We start from the raw sequence: 15,072 nt of genomic DNA, 5'->3' as shown, positions 1-15,072 counted from the left end.
AGCAGCAGAGCAGAGCCTGACATTGCCTCCCAGCTCTCTCCGCTAATGAGGTACTGATTGTGGAGTCCTCCAGGAGCCGCGCACAGGCAGTGAGCATTGCTGCTGACTTGTTAGTCGCATGTGTGCTCGCTGGGTTCTTCCTGGATGAGCAGTGTGTAGCTTCCCTCTTCCCAGCCAACGCACTTGATGGCACTGCAAAGACAGACGTAAGTTACCAAGGTTCTGTCTTCCAGCATCTTGAACCCCACTGGTTATATATAGTGCTCTGAAATTAGCAAAATAAACTCCTTGAGTTTTCTCTCTCTCCCACACCCCCAAGATATTCATTTGTTAATGCTGTCTACTCTTAGGGTCCCCATAAAATGACCTGCCTATGTCTGTGACCTAAGGCCACTCCCCCTAGTTCTCAACAGCCAGCGACACCTCTATTTCATTTTAAGTTCTCAAGTTAGTGACAGATGCATTCATGACCAGTGATTCTTGAGGAAGACATCCTCTGGGGCAAATTGTCAAGCGTCTGTGCCATTTTGCTGGCAGCGCTAGAACTGAGTGTTTTAAAGCACGTGCCCTTTGCTAAGATGATGAGAGGCACCTACCAGAGACTGATGACTGGAAGGACCAGGAGGCCAGCAGACAGCAGAAAGATGAAGCCAGGGTACCAGGCGACAGTGGCAGAATAAATCCCATTATATGCAGAGGTTGCAGTGATTCCACCAAGGGTTTCTAAGAAAGCAATGCAAGCAAACAACGCACCTATTTGGGGCAGGGGCATTGAGGGAGAAAGAAAAAGAAAAGGGCTGAATTACAAAGCAACAGTCAAAAGAATGTGTTCACCAAAAACAGCAATGGGGCGTGGCTTGGCTAGTGAAAGCCACATCTCAAGATCCTTGAGAAGGGGGCTGGGGATGTGTCTTGGACGTCAGGCTGTCTGTCTCGCTTGGGAGGAGCCCTGGGTTGTATCCCCAGCACAGCACAAACCAGGTGAGGCGGCACACGCTTGTAATCTCAGCACTTAGGTGGCGGTGGCAGGAATTCAAGGTCACTCTTAACTTGAGAGCCTGTCTCCACAGTAACAACAAGAACTCAGGAGAAGCCACCAACCCATTTTGTAGGTAAAGGAACTGAAGCCAGGTGCTCCCAGCGGACCTGATGGGAGAGATGTTGAAAACCCCACATAGCTGAGCTCCATCATCCACCAGGGAAGGCTGGCAAAAGGACTGGAGTGTTGACTGCTGTGTCTCCTCCCACAGCCTCAAGCCAAGCCATCCCACTAGACAGAAATCCAGCTGTGGCTGGAAACTACTGTGTGGACATTGACTGTCTCCTGACTCAGCCACAGCTCTGCGGACTCCATTTGCACATCTGTTCTGCTTCTGTGATGACCCCAGGGCCCATCTGTCCTGGTGCACACCAGGCATTTAATAAGCACGTGCCGGTGAGGAAATAAAGGCTGGGCTCAGGGCTCCCCTCAGCAGCCGCTGGTAGCACGCAGGCGTCCTGCCCTTGTGAATTATGTCGTGCATGACATTGTTTAATGGGCTTTCCTACTTGCCTGATTACAATGCTTTGTTTGTTTCTTCCTATACCCAGGAATAGTGCTACAGTAAAAATCAAACACACAAAAAACCCACCACCATCAAAACCCAGACTTCCCAGTGCTGGTTTGGGTATATAAGTGGGGGGGGGGGATGAAAAATTGCCCCTGTAGTCTGGCAAGAGATGGAAGCGCCTGTCTGCGGCCCCTGAGCAGAGGGTGGCAGGGCTGTCAGAGCCCCTCCTTTTGTTCCTAGCTCCTGTCAGAGCAGTAATGCCTCTTCAGCGGAGCCCACACCTTTTCTGCCAACACAGAGCTGCCCACAATGGCATCGCCTGCTCTCTGCTCTCTGCTGGCTATCCGCCCTGCAGGGAAAGGCCTCCCTGGAGTAAACCCCTTTTCGTAAACCCCGTAATCCCTGAAGGCAGAAAAGTGGCCAGGCCCCTGCCTGAGGAGCTCCTGCAGCCTGGACTCTACCCCAGACTTCCCTATTATAGCAGTGTTTCCAGCTCTTTTGACTCACAAAGGTCATCTTGGGACCCCTCAATAGGACCTGTCCAGATTATGCTAATCTGAAATGGTGGACAAAACCCCACCAATCTGCGAGCAGGAAACCCTACCAATCCCTGCCCCAGAAAGCTCCACCCCCTGAGAAATCCTATATAAAAGGCTGTGTCTGCCCAGTTCCCCTGGCTACCTTCCGCTAGGAGCAGAGGCAGCCACTCTTGAATCTTCAATAAGTCTCTCTTAAGAGATTTACTGCCTGATGTGACTCTCTCATCGGGAGCCAAGAAGAAATGAAGAGAAGAAGCAAGACTGAAGCTCCCGAGCTGCTCAGCTCAGTGGGAATGAGAGGGTGGGGGTGGGGGAGAGACATACGGACACGGGACATCTGGGAGCTGTGACGCCTCTGCTGAGGGGCTTCCTCTCAGAGTTGTGTGGCTCTTGCGCTACTGAGTTCCAGGATACCCTTCCATCAGAGAAGGAAGGTCAACAGCAGCCACTCTTTCCCAGTTCAGAGGCACGAACAAGATAATTATTATAATAACTTTTTAAGATTTATCTGGTTTGTATGTGTGTTTGGCCTGCAGGTGTGTATATGGATTTGTGTGCATGCTTGTCGCCCATTGAGTCCAGAAGAGGGTATTAAATCCCCTGGGACTGGAGTTACAGATGGTTCTGGACCACTGTGTGGATGCTTGGGATCAACCCCAGGTGCTCTGCAAGAGCAACGGTGCTCTAACCACTGGGCCATCTCTCATCCCCTTAGCTACATTATATGTCTTTTGTGGTTATTTTCTTGGTGGAAGCCAAGGGCGCAGCTCTGTCTATCCAGAGCATCTTTACAGACTTTTCTATTCCTAAGTGCTCTCTCAAGAACTATCATGACAGGCTATGAATAGCTTTGAGGAGACCACACACCAGTTTACAAGCAGCCAAGAACACACACATAATATGTATACACACACGTATATATAATATAAAAACCAATCTATTGCCGGGCATGGTGGTGCACACCTGTAATCCTAGCACTTGGGAGGCAGAAACAGGTAGATGACCATGAGTTCAAGGCCAACCTGGTCTCCAAAGTGAGTCCAGGACAGCCAAAGCCTGTCTCAAAATAAAATAAAATAAAATAACCCCCAAAACCAAACAACAACAAAACCCCAATATCACCCCCCCCATATGCTTTTCAAGACAGGGTTTCTCTTTGTAGCCTTGCCTGTCCTGGACTCTCTTTGTAGACCAGGCTGGCCTCGAACTCACAAAGATCCGCCTGCCTCTGCCTCCCTAGTGCTGGGATTAAAGGCGTGCACCACCACCACCATGCAGCCAATAGTTATATTTTAGAACTGACTGAAGTAGGCAGTTTTCCCAGCATTGAGTAAACTGGCACGAATGCGCATGGGTACAAGGCTGACATATGAGACAGGTGCCTGAGTCTGGCGACAGTTACAGAATACTGAGCACATACGCAGTACCAACTAACCGCTGTTCTTGGCTACTGCACCCCCGAAGCACTAGTCTCCTGTGCTCCTATGTGCCTTTGGGGACGTCCCTGCTGGCCACCTGGTCAAAGGAAAAGAGCAGCACTCACGAGGGTGAGTCTCCCGAGTCCTCTCTGCCTGGGCCACTCCGCCAACATCTCTGCATGGCCTTCTGTGGAATTCCGTTGGCTTAAGCCAGACTCAGGCCCAGAAGAAAGCGCTTCCGGGGCCCAGTGTGAGAATGTAACTGAAGGTTACTATGGTCTTCAAAAGTACGGATGCCCTCAGTGTCTGTGAGCTTCACATCTGAAGGGTTAGTCAACCACCCACCAAACCTACAGTCAGGCACCAAATATGCAGACACTTTTTCTTGTCATTATTCCCTAAACAACTCAGTAAAATGACATTTACAAAAATTTATATCCGCCTCAGTATAATGGTTCATCCAGAAATGGTGAAAGCCTAGGGATTATGTCTAAATTATATGCAAATACAATCTGGTTTAAAAAAATTTTTTTAAAGCCAGGCGGTGGCGCACACCTTTAATCCTAACACTTGGGAGGCAGAGGCACGTGGATCGCTGTGAGTTTGAGGCCAGCCTGGTCTACAAAGCGAGTCCAAGACAGCTGTCTCAAAAAAAAAAAAAAAAAAAAAAAAAAAAAAAAATTAAGTTACTTCCACAAATTCTTTGGCTAGTGTGTAAAATAATGAGTTTGACTGAAATTCTCATATATATGTCACTGTAACTTGTTCAGAATGTTGGTGTCCGTGAGGGGTTCTGGAATCTTCTCTGTCAGACATAGAAGGGCAGCAGTGTTTAGCTGTCAAGAATACAGCTAAGGAACTGCTAAGGATAAAGTGCGCTGTGTCTCGATACTGTGTGTGGAGGGCCAGATGGCCTGGAGGGAAACACAGAACTCCCAGGACAGACCTGCACCTCCTCCTTTGGTGGAGAGGGAGAACTGGGGGTGAAGGGTGGGGCGTTGGACAGAGTCCACAGAAGAGAGTCATCCTGGCACTCAGGAGACATGAGCCAGAGTAGCCGGGGTGGCCAGAAAGCAGTCAGAAGGGTTGGATGGGAGTGCTGACGGTTCACGGAGGGAGGGGGTGGAGGGGCGGAAGGGAAAGCCCCTTGACCCTGAGGTCTCCTTTCTTCTTCTGGCGGAGACATGGCTAGAGGACGCCTCTAAAGCGAGGCCCCTCTGCCTGAGTGTAAGCCCCTTTCTACCAAAGCTCAGCACTTCTTCAAAAGGAGACCCTGGCAGAAAGTGTCCCCACCTCCACCCCGTACGTAGGCTGCTCAGAAGCATCGCGCATCGATTGTGCAGAGCATCGATTGTGCAGGCTGAAGCAGGAACCTTTGCTCTAGGCTTTGGCATGACTCACCTTGTTCGGTCGAGTGGACCACCTTCGACAGCATGGACCTCAGCACAGAAAGCGGCATGATGGTGAAGAAGAACGGTATCCTTACTGTGAGATAAACCAACGGTCAGATACGTAGTCAACCCGGGCTACGTCAGAATGCTCGCCTGTCTAGGCATCTCTTCCTCTGGGCACCTTGGCTCACTGCAGCTGACGATCTAGCTAGCTGCAGTTTTGCCTAATAAATTAATAGACGACTGAGCTTGCTTTACTGTAGGATTCTAGTTTTCGTCCTACAAATAGTACTCATGGATGTTTATTGGTCCAGATGAGAACCATCTATTTTTCTAATGATGTAATCACTTATTTAGCAAGTTTTGACTACTAATTAGCTTTTATTCATTAAAAAATATATACTTTAAAAGATTTGTTTACTATTTATACAGTACTCTGCCCCCATGTGTGCCTACACTCCAGAAGAGGGCACCAGATCACATTATAGATGGCTGTGAGCCACCATGTGGTTGCTGGGAATTAAACTCAGGACCTTTGGAAGAACAGACAGTGCTCTTAACCTCTGAATCTCTCCGGGCCTTGTTTAATAAATATTATTTTCATTTTTGTCACATCATGTGTATGCGCATGCATCCCATGTATATGTATATGTGCAGAGTGGGCAGAAGAGGGCGCTAATCCCCCGGACCTGGAGTTAAGGTGTTTGCCTGGGAGCTGAACTCAGGCCCTCTGCAAGGGAAGTACCTGCTTTTAACTGCTGAGCCATCTCTCCGGCTCCTTTAATGTGTTTTAATCTTAGGACTTGGCATTCTTGAGGTTTTTATTCCCTTACTCTAAGGATTCCTTTATAGGTAAGCTGGCTCTTTATTGTCTTCTTGGTTCATTTTTTTGGCTGGAAACTTCATGAACACAATTGCATATGTGTGTGTGTTTGTGTGTGTGTGCACACGCGCACATGCATGTACATATATATAATTGTTTTATATAATTATATACTTATATACAACTAATGTATAATATATATATATATATATATATATATATAGAGAGAGAGAGAGAGAGAGAGAGAGAGAGAGAGACAGGGTCTCCTTATGTAACTCTGACTAACCTGGAACTCATAGAGATGTCCTCCTTGCCTCTGCCTCCCAAGAGCTGTGATTAAAAGTCTGCACCATCACAGCCAGCTTTAAATTATGCTTCTTAATAGAATCATTTTTAGTCCTATCATAAAATAATGGCATTTGCTGGGGCTGGAAAGATGGCTCAGTGGTTAAGAGCACCGGCTGCTCTTCCAGAGGACCAGGGTTCAGTTCCCAGCACCCACCTGGCAGCTCACAACCATCTGTAACTCCAGTTCTAGGGAGTTCCAGTTCCAATACCCTCATACAGACATACGTGTAGGCAAAACACCAATTCATATGAAATGAAAAATAAATGAATTTTCTTTAAATGGCATTTGCTTTTTGCAAATAGTGTATTTACACTTTCCAGAGTACTTGTAAGCCGGGCGTGGTGGCGCACGCCTTTAATCCCAGCACTCGGGAGGCAGAGGCAGGTGGATCGCTGTGAGTTCGAGGCCAGCCTGGTCTACAAAGTGAGTCCAGGATGACCAAGGCTACACAGAGAAACCCTGTCTCGAAAAACCAAAAAAAAAAAAAAAAAAAAAAAAAAAAAGAGTACTTGTATACGTTGGCTTAATGGGGCCTTGGCGGTGCTTGTGAAGCACACTCATGGCTTCTCCTGTCTAAAAGGCACTGTGCTAAGTGCTTTCTGGCTCCCTGAGAGCCGTTATACAACCCTCTGAGTGGAGCGTCCCTGTGCCCACCAGAGGGAGGGCTCCGAGGAGCAAGCATGCCACGGTCACCCAGCATTACCGGGGCGAATCGCCCCTGATTCTGGTTCTGCAAGATGTTTCTTCCAAAAGCAGCAGGGACTTAGAGGACTTGGACCAAGATGTCACACTATGGTTCTGCTGCCCTCTCCAATTAAGCTTTTTAAGGAACACTCACGCCAGTAAAACCTATTCTCAAGGGCTGCATCGCCTCAGCACTCAGGAGGCAGAGGCAGGGGGATCGCTGCGAGTTCGGGGCCAGCCTGGTCTATATAATGAGTCCAGGACAGTCAGAGCTACACAGAGAAACCCTGTCTGGCGGGGGCTGGTGTGGGCGGGGTGGGGGGGTTGGGGGGTGGGGGAGAAAGAGCTGAATCGTACAGAGAATGTCCCTCAACATGTTTTGGCAAAAATAGGGAAAAATTGGGAAACTGTGATGATTCTGAGAATTCATCATATCGTAGTAAACCTGGCATTCTGATTGCTGTCCTCAGGCAAGCTAGCTGTTTACTCTAAACTGTAATAGTTCATCGGGGGCTTTATGTTAAGTGTAAGCCCCTCCTCCCAGCGGACTGAGTTCGTTTCCCATAAAGCCAGCCATATTTGTAACTCACCCAGAAACATCATCAGGGTGGTCCTGGTGAAAGCAGCCAGCACCATCCCCAGCATCGTGGTGAAGATGCCGATGAACGCAATGTAGATATCCTCCAGGCAGTACGAAAAGAGCCAGATGCCGAGGAAGCTGCTCAGAAAGGAGACGCTGCCCAGAGCCGAGCCGTAGCCGATGTAGACCTCATTCCAACAGAGCGGAGAGGCCAGCTCGTAAAGTGTAAAGATTGGGGACATGCCCATTATCACAAAGAAATAGACAACGATGGTGCAGATCAGCAGGCAGAGCAGAGCCCGTCGCTTGCTGGAGCCATTCTTAAAAAGCATGTAAGTCCGGTAAAATAGATCCTTGATGCTTTCGCTGCAGGACAGAGTGACAATCTGAGACGAAGACTCCTTTATGGGGTCACTGAGGAAAAAGGAAATGTAGGTCAGGTTGACCATAAGGACCACGGCGACAATGAAGTAGGACCACACGAAGCCCAGTTCTCGGATAAAATAGCCAGACGCCAGGCCCGTCAGCCCGGTGGTGACTCCGAGCACAAAGTCCAGGACGGCTATCCGAATGATCCTCCGCTTGTACTCTTTATGCCGATCCACAATGTAGGCAAAGCAAGCTCCCCAAAACGTGGTGTAATTCCCAAAGAGGGCACCGATGAAGGTGGATGCCATCAGTAGCTGGAGGGGGAGGTCAAAGTAGGACAGCACACACAGCCAGACGCTGCTTCCCAGAGAGCCCAGAGATGAGAGAACCATGGGGAATTTCCGCCCGTGGTTGTCGCTGCTGGACAAAAGCATGAACGTGGACAGCAGGCCAGGAATCAACCCGCTCAGTTCCACCTGCAGGCTGAACAGGGACACCTTCTTCTGAACTTCCTGCAAGGACAAACAAGATGGGGTTAACCGATACCACGACCATAAAAACGCCTGTAGTGTGCACTTCCTCCACATTGCCTCTGGTCACGAGTGGGGCCTTGGGGATGTGGGGGACAGTGTCCACTAAGTCTTCATGCAGTTCACAATGCACATAGCAGAAGGTAGCACACCCTGCTTAGTCATGGTACCTACACACCACGCGTGGTGGAGACTCAAGCTACCAAAAGGAAAATGTTGTGCATTGGTGTTGTACCTGTCTGGACACAGGCCAGGTACACATCACAGACTCTGGTGCTGGCAACAGAGTGCTATTTTTCCACCCGTCATGGCCCATTTGCACTGAGGGACCACTGAGAGTGGTCTTCTACAGCCTGAGCCATGACCCGTGCTGTGGCGGGTCTTCCTGCCGACACTACAGCAGTGAAGAAAGCAGTTCCTACACACCTGCTCAAAGTCTCCACCTAAGCGGACTGCTGCTCCCTTCTGAGCTTTGCGTCCACAGACAGAACCAGACTGGTCTTGCATTGCTCAGAATAGCAGCACCCCATGGACTGAGAATACTACAAAGATAGACAACAGGGCATGTGCATATAGGACATGCATGTGGGGAGCCATGGCAGTCACTACGGAAGCCATTTGACGGGAAGAACTGTGGTCTATTAAAGGCATCCAGTGGGGCTGGAGAGATGGCTCAGTGGTTAGCAGCAATGGCTGCTCTTTCAGAGGAACCAGGTTCGAGTCCCAGCATCTTCTTCTTGCCTCCACAGACACCTAGGCATGCACATGGTGCACACAGATGTATGCAGGCAAAATACTCACATACAAAAACGAAACTATCATCTAACCAGGCGGTGGCACTCACCTTTAATCCCAGCACTTGGGAGGCAGAGGCAGAAGGATCTCTGTGAGTTCAAGGCTAGCCTGGTCTACAAAGCGAGTCCAGGTCAGCCAGGGATACACAGAGAAACCCTGTCTCCAAAAACCAAAATCATGTAAAAAGTCTTTAAAAGACATCCTGTGTTTGCTGTGTCTCAGTTTTGTCCAGTTCATACACGGGGCATGTGGCAATTCTACAATGGGAAGTACTGTGCGTGGAGAAGAGCAAAAGGCCCATGCAGTCAGAAAACAGCCTTATAATTAATGAGCCCTAAAAAAATCAAATGTTTTCATGCCAGCTGGGTGTGCTGGTGCACGCCTTTAATCCCAGCACTCAGGAAGCAAAGGCCTGTAGATCTCTGTGAGTTTGAGACCAGCCTGGTCTACAAAATGAGTCTAGGACAGCAAGGGTTACACAGAAAAACCCTGTCTTAAAAAACAAAACAACAAAAAAAGAGTTTTTCTGCCCACTGTAACCTAACCTATAGGGAACAAGACCTTTGTCTTCTCACCCTGAGTGTCACTAGCTCTGAGGACAGTACTGGGCACAGGGCAGGCTCTTGGTGGGTACTGAGCAAATGCCTGGCTGAAGAAGACAGGCCACTGTCACTTGCTGGCCGCAGAAGATATTATCCAATTACTGTGTCTGCTGCTGCTTCTGACAGGAGGGAATGAAAACTTACTTGTTTTTCTGTTTTTTGTTTTTTTGTTTTTTTGAGACAGGGTTTCTCTATGTAGCCTTGGCTGTCCTGGACTCCCTTTGTAGATCAGGCTGGCCTGGAACTCACAGCGATACACCGAGGTGCTGGGATTAAAGGCATACACCACCACACCCGGCTCATAAAAAAACTTACTTTGCTGGCTATTGGGAGGGTTAAATTGGAAACACATGAGTTGCCTGGCACCAACATGTCTCCTGCTCTTTGAACACATCTTTGTGTACTTACAGTAGCCATCAGGGAAATATTTACTGAGTAAATAAATACAGGTTGTCTTCTAACCAACTTCCCAAACAGGTGTTCCCTGTTGGAAGGACCCTGCTGCTGGAGGCTGCCGTCCTCCTGGTCCTGATAGCCATCCTGAGCTCCCACTAAGTGCAGGACTCCCTCTCCCCAGCAGGGCCTCCCGCTCTCTGCCTGACTCCATCTGGAGAGTGTCTTTAGACATAGATGGCCCTAGCCATGCTTGACATATGGCCCTTGACACAGCTCCCTGCTAGCTCTGCCCTCCCTGTGCCTATAGGATAATTAGGTACTGTGTTCCCGTTCATATGACAGGAGCGTGCTGCTAAATGCAAAACAAGCATCCCTAAAGTGCCTGGTTCCAACCAATTGTGAACACCTGTCCTGGAAGCCCCACCTCCCACCTGCCCCCAACACGCTCCCCGAGGGCTATACAGCCTTTGTTTTCCCTGAGTTACGTTGAAGTTCCTGGAAGGTCGGGTCCAGCTGCCTGGCCGTGCATCTCTTCTGCTCCTCTTGCCTCGGTAGGCTGGTGACCAACAGCGCCCCCAGGGAGGAGAAGAACCACAGTTCCTGAGGGGATCCCTGCTCTCATTCGGGCGGGTCCACCCGTCTGTCTCTCTCTGCTGCTTCTGTTACTCCTCACCCAGTCTTGAACAACTGTGCCCTCCTCTGCAGTCTGTGGTAAAAGAGTTCTTATTTAGCAAGATAAACTCAAAGCATAGTTTAAACTGGAGTTCTAATTGGGAAGTAGAAGACAAACTATATGGTCATGTCTGCCTGCACCGCTACCGTGCTTCCCGCCATGTCTGCCTGCTCGCTGCCGTGCTTCCGGTCATGTCTGTCAGCTCGCTGCCGTGCTTCCGGCCATGTCTGTCAGCTCGCTGCCGTGCTTCCGGCCATGTCTGCCTCCTCGCTGCCGTGCTTTCCGCCATGACTGCCTGCTCGCTGCCGTGCTTCTGGTCATGTCTGTCAGCTCGCTGCCGTGCTTCCGGCCATGTCTGTCAGCTCGCTGCCGTGCTTCCGGCCATGTCTGCCTCCTCGCTGCCGTGCTTCCGGCCATGTCTGTCAGCTCTCTGCCGTGCTTCTGGTCATGTCTGTCAGCTCGCTGCCGTGCTTCCGGCCATGTCTGTCAGCTCTCTGCCGTGCTTCCGGCCATGTCTGCCTCCTCGCTGCCGTGCTTTCCGCCATGACTGCCTGCACGCTGCCGTGCTTCTGGTCATGTCTGTCAGCTCGCTGCCGTGCTTCCGGCCATGTCTGTCAGCTCTCTGCCGTGCTTCCGGCCATGTCTGCCTCCTCGCTGCCGTGCTTTCCGCCATGACTGCCTGCACGCTGCCGTGCTTCTGGTCATGTCTGTCAGCTCGCTGCCGTGCTTCCGGCCATGTCTGTCAGCTCTCTGCCGTGCTTCCGGCCATGTCTGCCTCCTCGCTGCCGTGCTTCCGACCGTGTCTGCCTCCTCGCTGCCGTGCTTCCCGCCATGACTGCCTGCTCGCTGCCGTGCTTCCGGTCATGTCTGCCTCCTCGCTGCCGTGCTTCCCGCCATGACTGCCTGCTCGCTGCCGTGCTTCCGGTCATGTCTGCCTGCTCGCTGCCGTGCTTCCGATCATGTCTGTCGGCTCGCTGCCGTGCTTCCGGTCATGTCTGCCTGCTCGCTGCCGTGCTTCCCGCCATGACTGCCTGCTCGCTGCCGTGCTTCCGGTCATGTCTGCCTGCTCGCTGCCGTGCTTCCCGTCGTGATGATAATGGACTAAACCTCTGAACTGTAGTCCGGCCCCAGTTAAATGTTTTCCTTCATAAGAGTGTCTGTGGTCGTGGTGCCTCTTCACAGCACACACACACATACATATATACATGGGTGTATATTATGCATATGACATATATATACATATGTATGTGTGTGAGAATAAAAAAGCGTTGAAAAATAAGACTTTAATTAAAAATATAGACTTATAGCTGAGAGAGCTCAGTTTATCCTTTAATTATTTCTTAATTTGTTGAGATAAATGTCTCCTTATGTAGCCTGAGTTGGTCTCGAACTTATAACCTTTCTGCTTCTTTCTCCCTAGTGCTGGGGTTGCATATGCTCACTACGATAAGGCTGATTATCACTTGTTTTGTGATGACAAAGATGGACAAGAAGGACAAACAAACATGGCCGAGCAGCACAGGGCTCCCTGTCCTAATGTGCAAAGTCCTTTCACACACAACAGGGTGCTGGGGCCGGGTGGTAGTAAAGAAATCTTGTTTTTCTAGTATTTTCTGAGGGCTGGCTCATTATTTAGGGTGACCAGTAAGTATACAAACCCCAAACCCCTACCCCCACATGGAAACCGAGGGGACAAGCTCACACAACAAAGATGGAGGCTCTTGGTAGGGTGAGGTGTTCAGATTGGAGGGAGGGAGGAAGGAGGGTGTTCTCTGAGAAGCCATAAAGGGACAGCATCCTAAAAGGGCCCAGAAGGAAGTGATCCAGGTGAAATGAGACTGTCAGCCTCCTCCTTGTCCTGGCCTGGCCTGGCTGGGTGCAGGGGGTGGGGGTGGGGGGTGAGGTAGGGGAGTGGGGGGATGGGGTTTTCAGTTCTCCACTCGTAGAGAAAGCACCAAAGATCTAAGGGCACCAACTTTGGGGACAAGACCTGGAATATTATTAGTCTAATTGAAAACAAAACAAAAAAGGAAAAGAAAAGAAAAATCAAGTTGAAAGTTTGCCTAAAATCTCAACGAGGGAACGTTGCTCTAGGCAGTGCATGTGCATGTGTAGGAGGCATGTAGGGGACTGTTGGTCAGCAACCAGGGCTGGGGGGGTGGTGCTCCCTCAGTGCAGAAGCTCACAAGCAGATACTTTCCTCCCAGGCTCCTCCCACACTGCAGGGGGGCGGGCTGCTCCTGTCCCCTGGGGGGAGGGTTGAAGAAAGTCCCTTACTCAAACATAGAAATGAGGAGCCCTTGGAAGCTTCTCCATCCTGAGAAAATGGATCTTGAAACATCATCATCTTCTTCCATGAACACACAACCCTCCTTCCCCAGCCAGCGCTGTGGTTACAGGCCGAAGCAGATGGCAGTGAACACTTCTCTGTAGCCGTGCTGTCCCCCACGGCTGGTCACAAATGCTCTGCTCCTAGAAAACTCCTCCACAGCCTGAGGAAATAAGTGAGGACGGGCCTGTGTCAAGCAGCTGGACTTTGTCCCGTCTAGCTTCTACCTTGGGGCAGCCGGGGTGGCTTCAGGCCTTCTCTTGGGGGGCCCTCTGCCATGTCCTCCCCTCAGACTCATTTGCCTGCACAGAGACCCACAGGATCAGGGAAGGCAGCTGAGCAGCCCCGACCTCACTCTCATCTGTGGCGGTGAAGGCGGCACCACTCTTGTTCCCATATCCCTAATGACAGCAGTTCTGGGCTCGCAGATGTGACACTGTAGGCTATCAGCTGATGTCATCGCCGGCCTGCACTCTGGACCCTGATAGAGACTGATGACAAAGCTCCTGTCACAAATGTACAGGACTGAGGGAGGCCTGTGACATCTTGTAAAACAATTTTAGGGCACTGAGGGCTAAAGTGGGCACTCCCCAATCCACAGATGGGCATGGCACTCAACTCCAGATAAGCCCAGTTTATCTCCTGTCACCACCTCCTGACTTCAACTAATCCTTCCCCACCCCCACCCCCTCGTGGGTGACAGCGGCCAGATGCAATTTTTCAGACATTTGCTTTGGCTTCAAGAGACCAAGAAAAAGAGTGGATGAGGTTGTAGTGAGATTTCCAAAGGAGAGAAGAGCTGGTCCCACGGGGGCGGGGAGGGTGGGGCTAAAAAGAGGCAGATTAAAGGTGTTAGGCGGAACGATTAGCTGAAAGGGGAACTGAGAGATGGACGCTTGATTTTGAGGGGTTTTTTTTTTTCGGTGTGTGTGTGGGCGGGAAGGGGGGGCTCCCACCCTGGAGAGCGTCTTTGGTTTGGAACCAGTTTCCGCTCTCCGTTGACTACAGGGTGGGAGGTTTTAATTTCTTACCTCCCGGAATGCAAAGATGGGGTTGCTTTTGTTTTGCTCACATTCAGAGACATTGCTACCAGAAGCAAAGGTGTAGTTACCCGTTCCTTCCCATATCCTCCGGTACACATACTGCGCCGTCAGCGGGAGGGTCAGAGTCATAGCAAACGCGTTCAGGAGAACGGCAGGCTCGACGAATGAACTCTTCTTCATAGTGCTCTGGTGGGCGGGCTGGAGTCTGTCAGCAGGAAGTAGGGGAACAGCGGAGAGAAATCGTTAGTCGATTTCTTATCCCAGAAGCTAAATTCTCAAAGATGGGGAAGCTGGAACAATATGTCGTAAGCATGAGCAAGCAGAGAGAGAGAGAGAGTTCCAGATTTGCGAGAATGTCCTTGCCGGGAGTGTCCCGTTCTTTCAGGAGCGGGGCCTCTCCGGGCTAAGTTCTCCCCGGTCTCTGCTTAGCTGGTGCTCACAGTGCTGCGCAGGATAGCACCAGCTAGTTCCCGCAAGGTAAACAATGGAGCTCCTCGGGGACCCGGAGGTTACGCAACTGTTACTATTTGGCTGCGGCTTAAGAACCTTGTTTAAAAAAAAAAAAAAAAAGCAGCTCCCGATCGGAAAGGGGAGTTTCTGATTTCGTTTTTTAAACTCACCCCACGGTTACAGTTTTCCTGCCAGGCGAGGCGCAGGAGGGACTGTGCGGGGCGCAGCGCCCCCGGCTTCCCAAAGCGGCTCCCCAGCTGGGGACAAGGAGGTGGAGCGGGGCGGCCGCAGGGAACGTCCCTTGGGACGGGACACACGAGTTCTGTTTGAAGGCAAAGCGAGATAAGCGCACCTCTCGGGCCCTGGACTCAGTCCCCGCCGCAGTCTTGGTCTGGGAGCCCTAGTGGCAGCTACTCGCCGGCCGAACATCTTCACCCCAGCGCGAAGGTGGCAATCTCCCGCCCCAGCTGTCACCCGCTCCCTAGCTCGCTGGCGATTGGGTCTCGCGGCCGGCGCCCCCGCAGGGATTGGTCTAGCGCGGTGCTACTTCT

At 50.8% G+C, this 15,072-nt stretch overlaps 1 protein-coding gene across 1 annotated transcript; it reads right to left on the bottom strand.

Moving 5' to 3' along the window:
• Positions 1 to 472: 472 nt before the first annotated feature.
• On the bottom strand, positions 473 to 14,254 carry Slc46a3 (solute carrier family 46 member 3). The gene is made up of 4 exons (XM_051162857.1): positions 14,060 to 14,254; positions 7,345 to 8,215; positions 4,909 to 4,992; positions 473 to 753 (listed from the first exon to the last, which is right to left on the bottom strand). The coding sequence occupies exons 1-4, from the start codon at positions 14,249 to 14,251 to the stop codon at positions 593 to 595; spliced, it is 1,308 nt and encodes a 435-aa protein (XP_051018814.1). The 5' UTR covers positions 14,252 to 14,254; the 3' UTR covers positions 473 to 592.
• Between the last annotated feature and the right edge of the window lie 818 nt (positions 14,255 to 15,072).

Source organism: Acomys russatus, chromosome 19 (assembly GCF_903995435.1).
Source record: "Acomys russatus chromosome 19, mAcoRus1.1, whole genome shotgun sequence".
NCBI classification, from domain to species: Eukaryota; Metazoa; Chordata; class Mammalia; order Rodentia; family Muridae; genus Acomys; species Acomys russatus.
Note: the sequence above shows the minus strand (reverse complement) of the source record. Positions and strands in the feature narration are given on the sequence as shown.

What these genes read in the sequence shown, in the direction of transcription:
- Slc46a3 (XM_051162857.1), bottom strand. Translation starts at nt 14,251, where the DNA reads ATGAAGAAGAGTTCATTCGTCGAGCCTGCCGTTCTCCTGAACGCGTTT. An exon ending in CACCCTGATGATGTTTCTGG is followed by an intron (nt 4,993 to 7,344) that starts GTGAGTTACAAA and finishes TTTATCTCACAG; the next exon opens with TAAGGATACCGTTCTTCTTC. An exon ending in GGTCCACTCGACCGAACAAG is followed by an intron (nt 754 to 4,908) that starts GTGAGTCATGCC and finishes TGCCCCAAATAG; the next exon opens with GTGCGTTGTTTGCTTGCATT.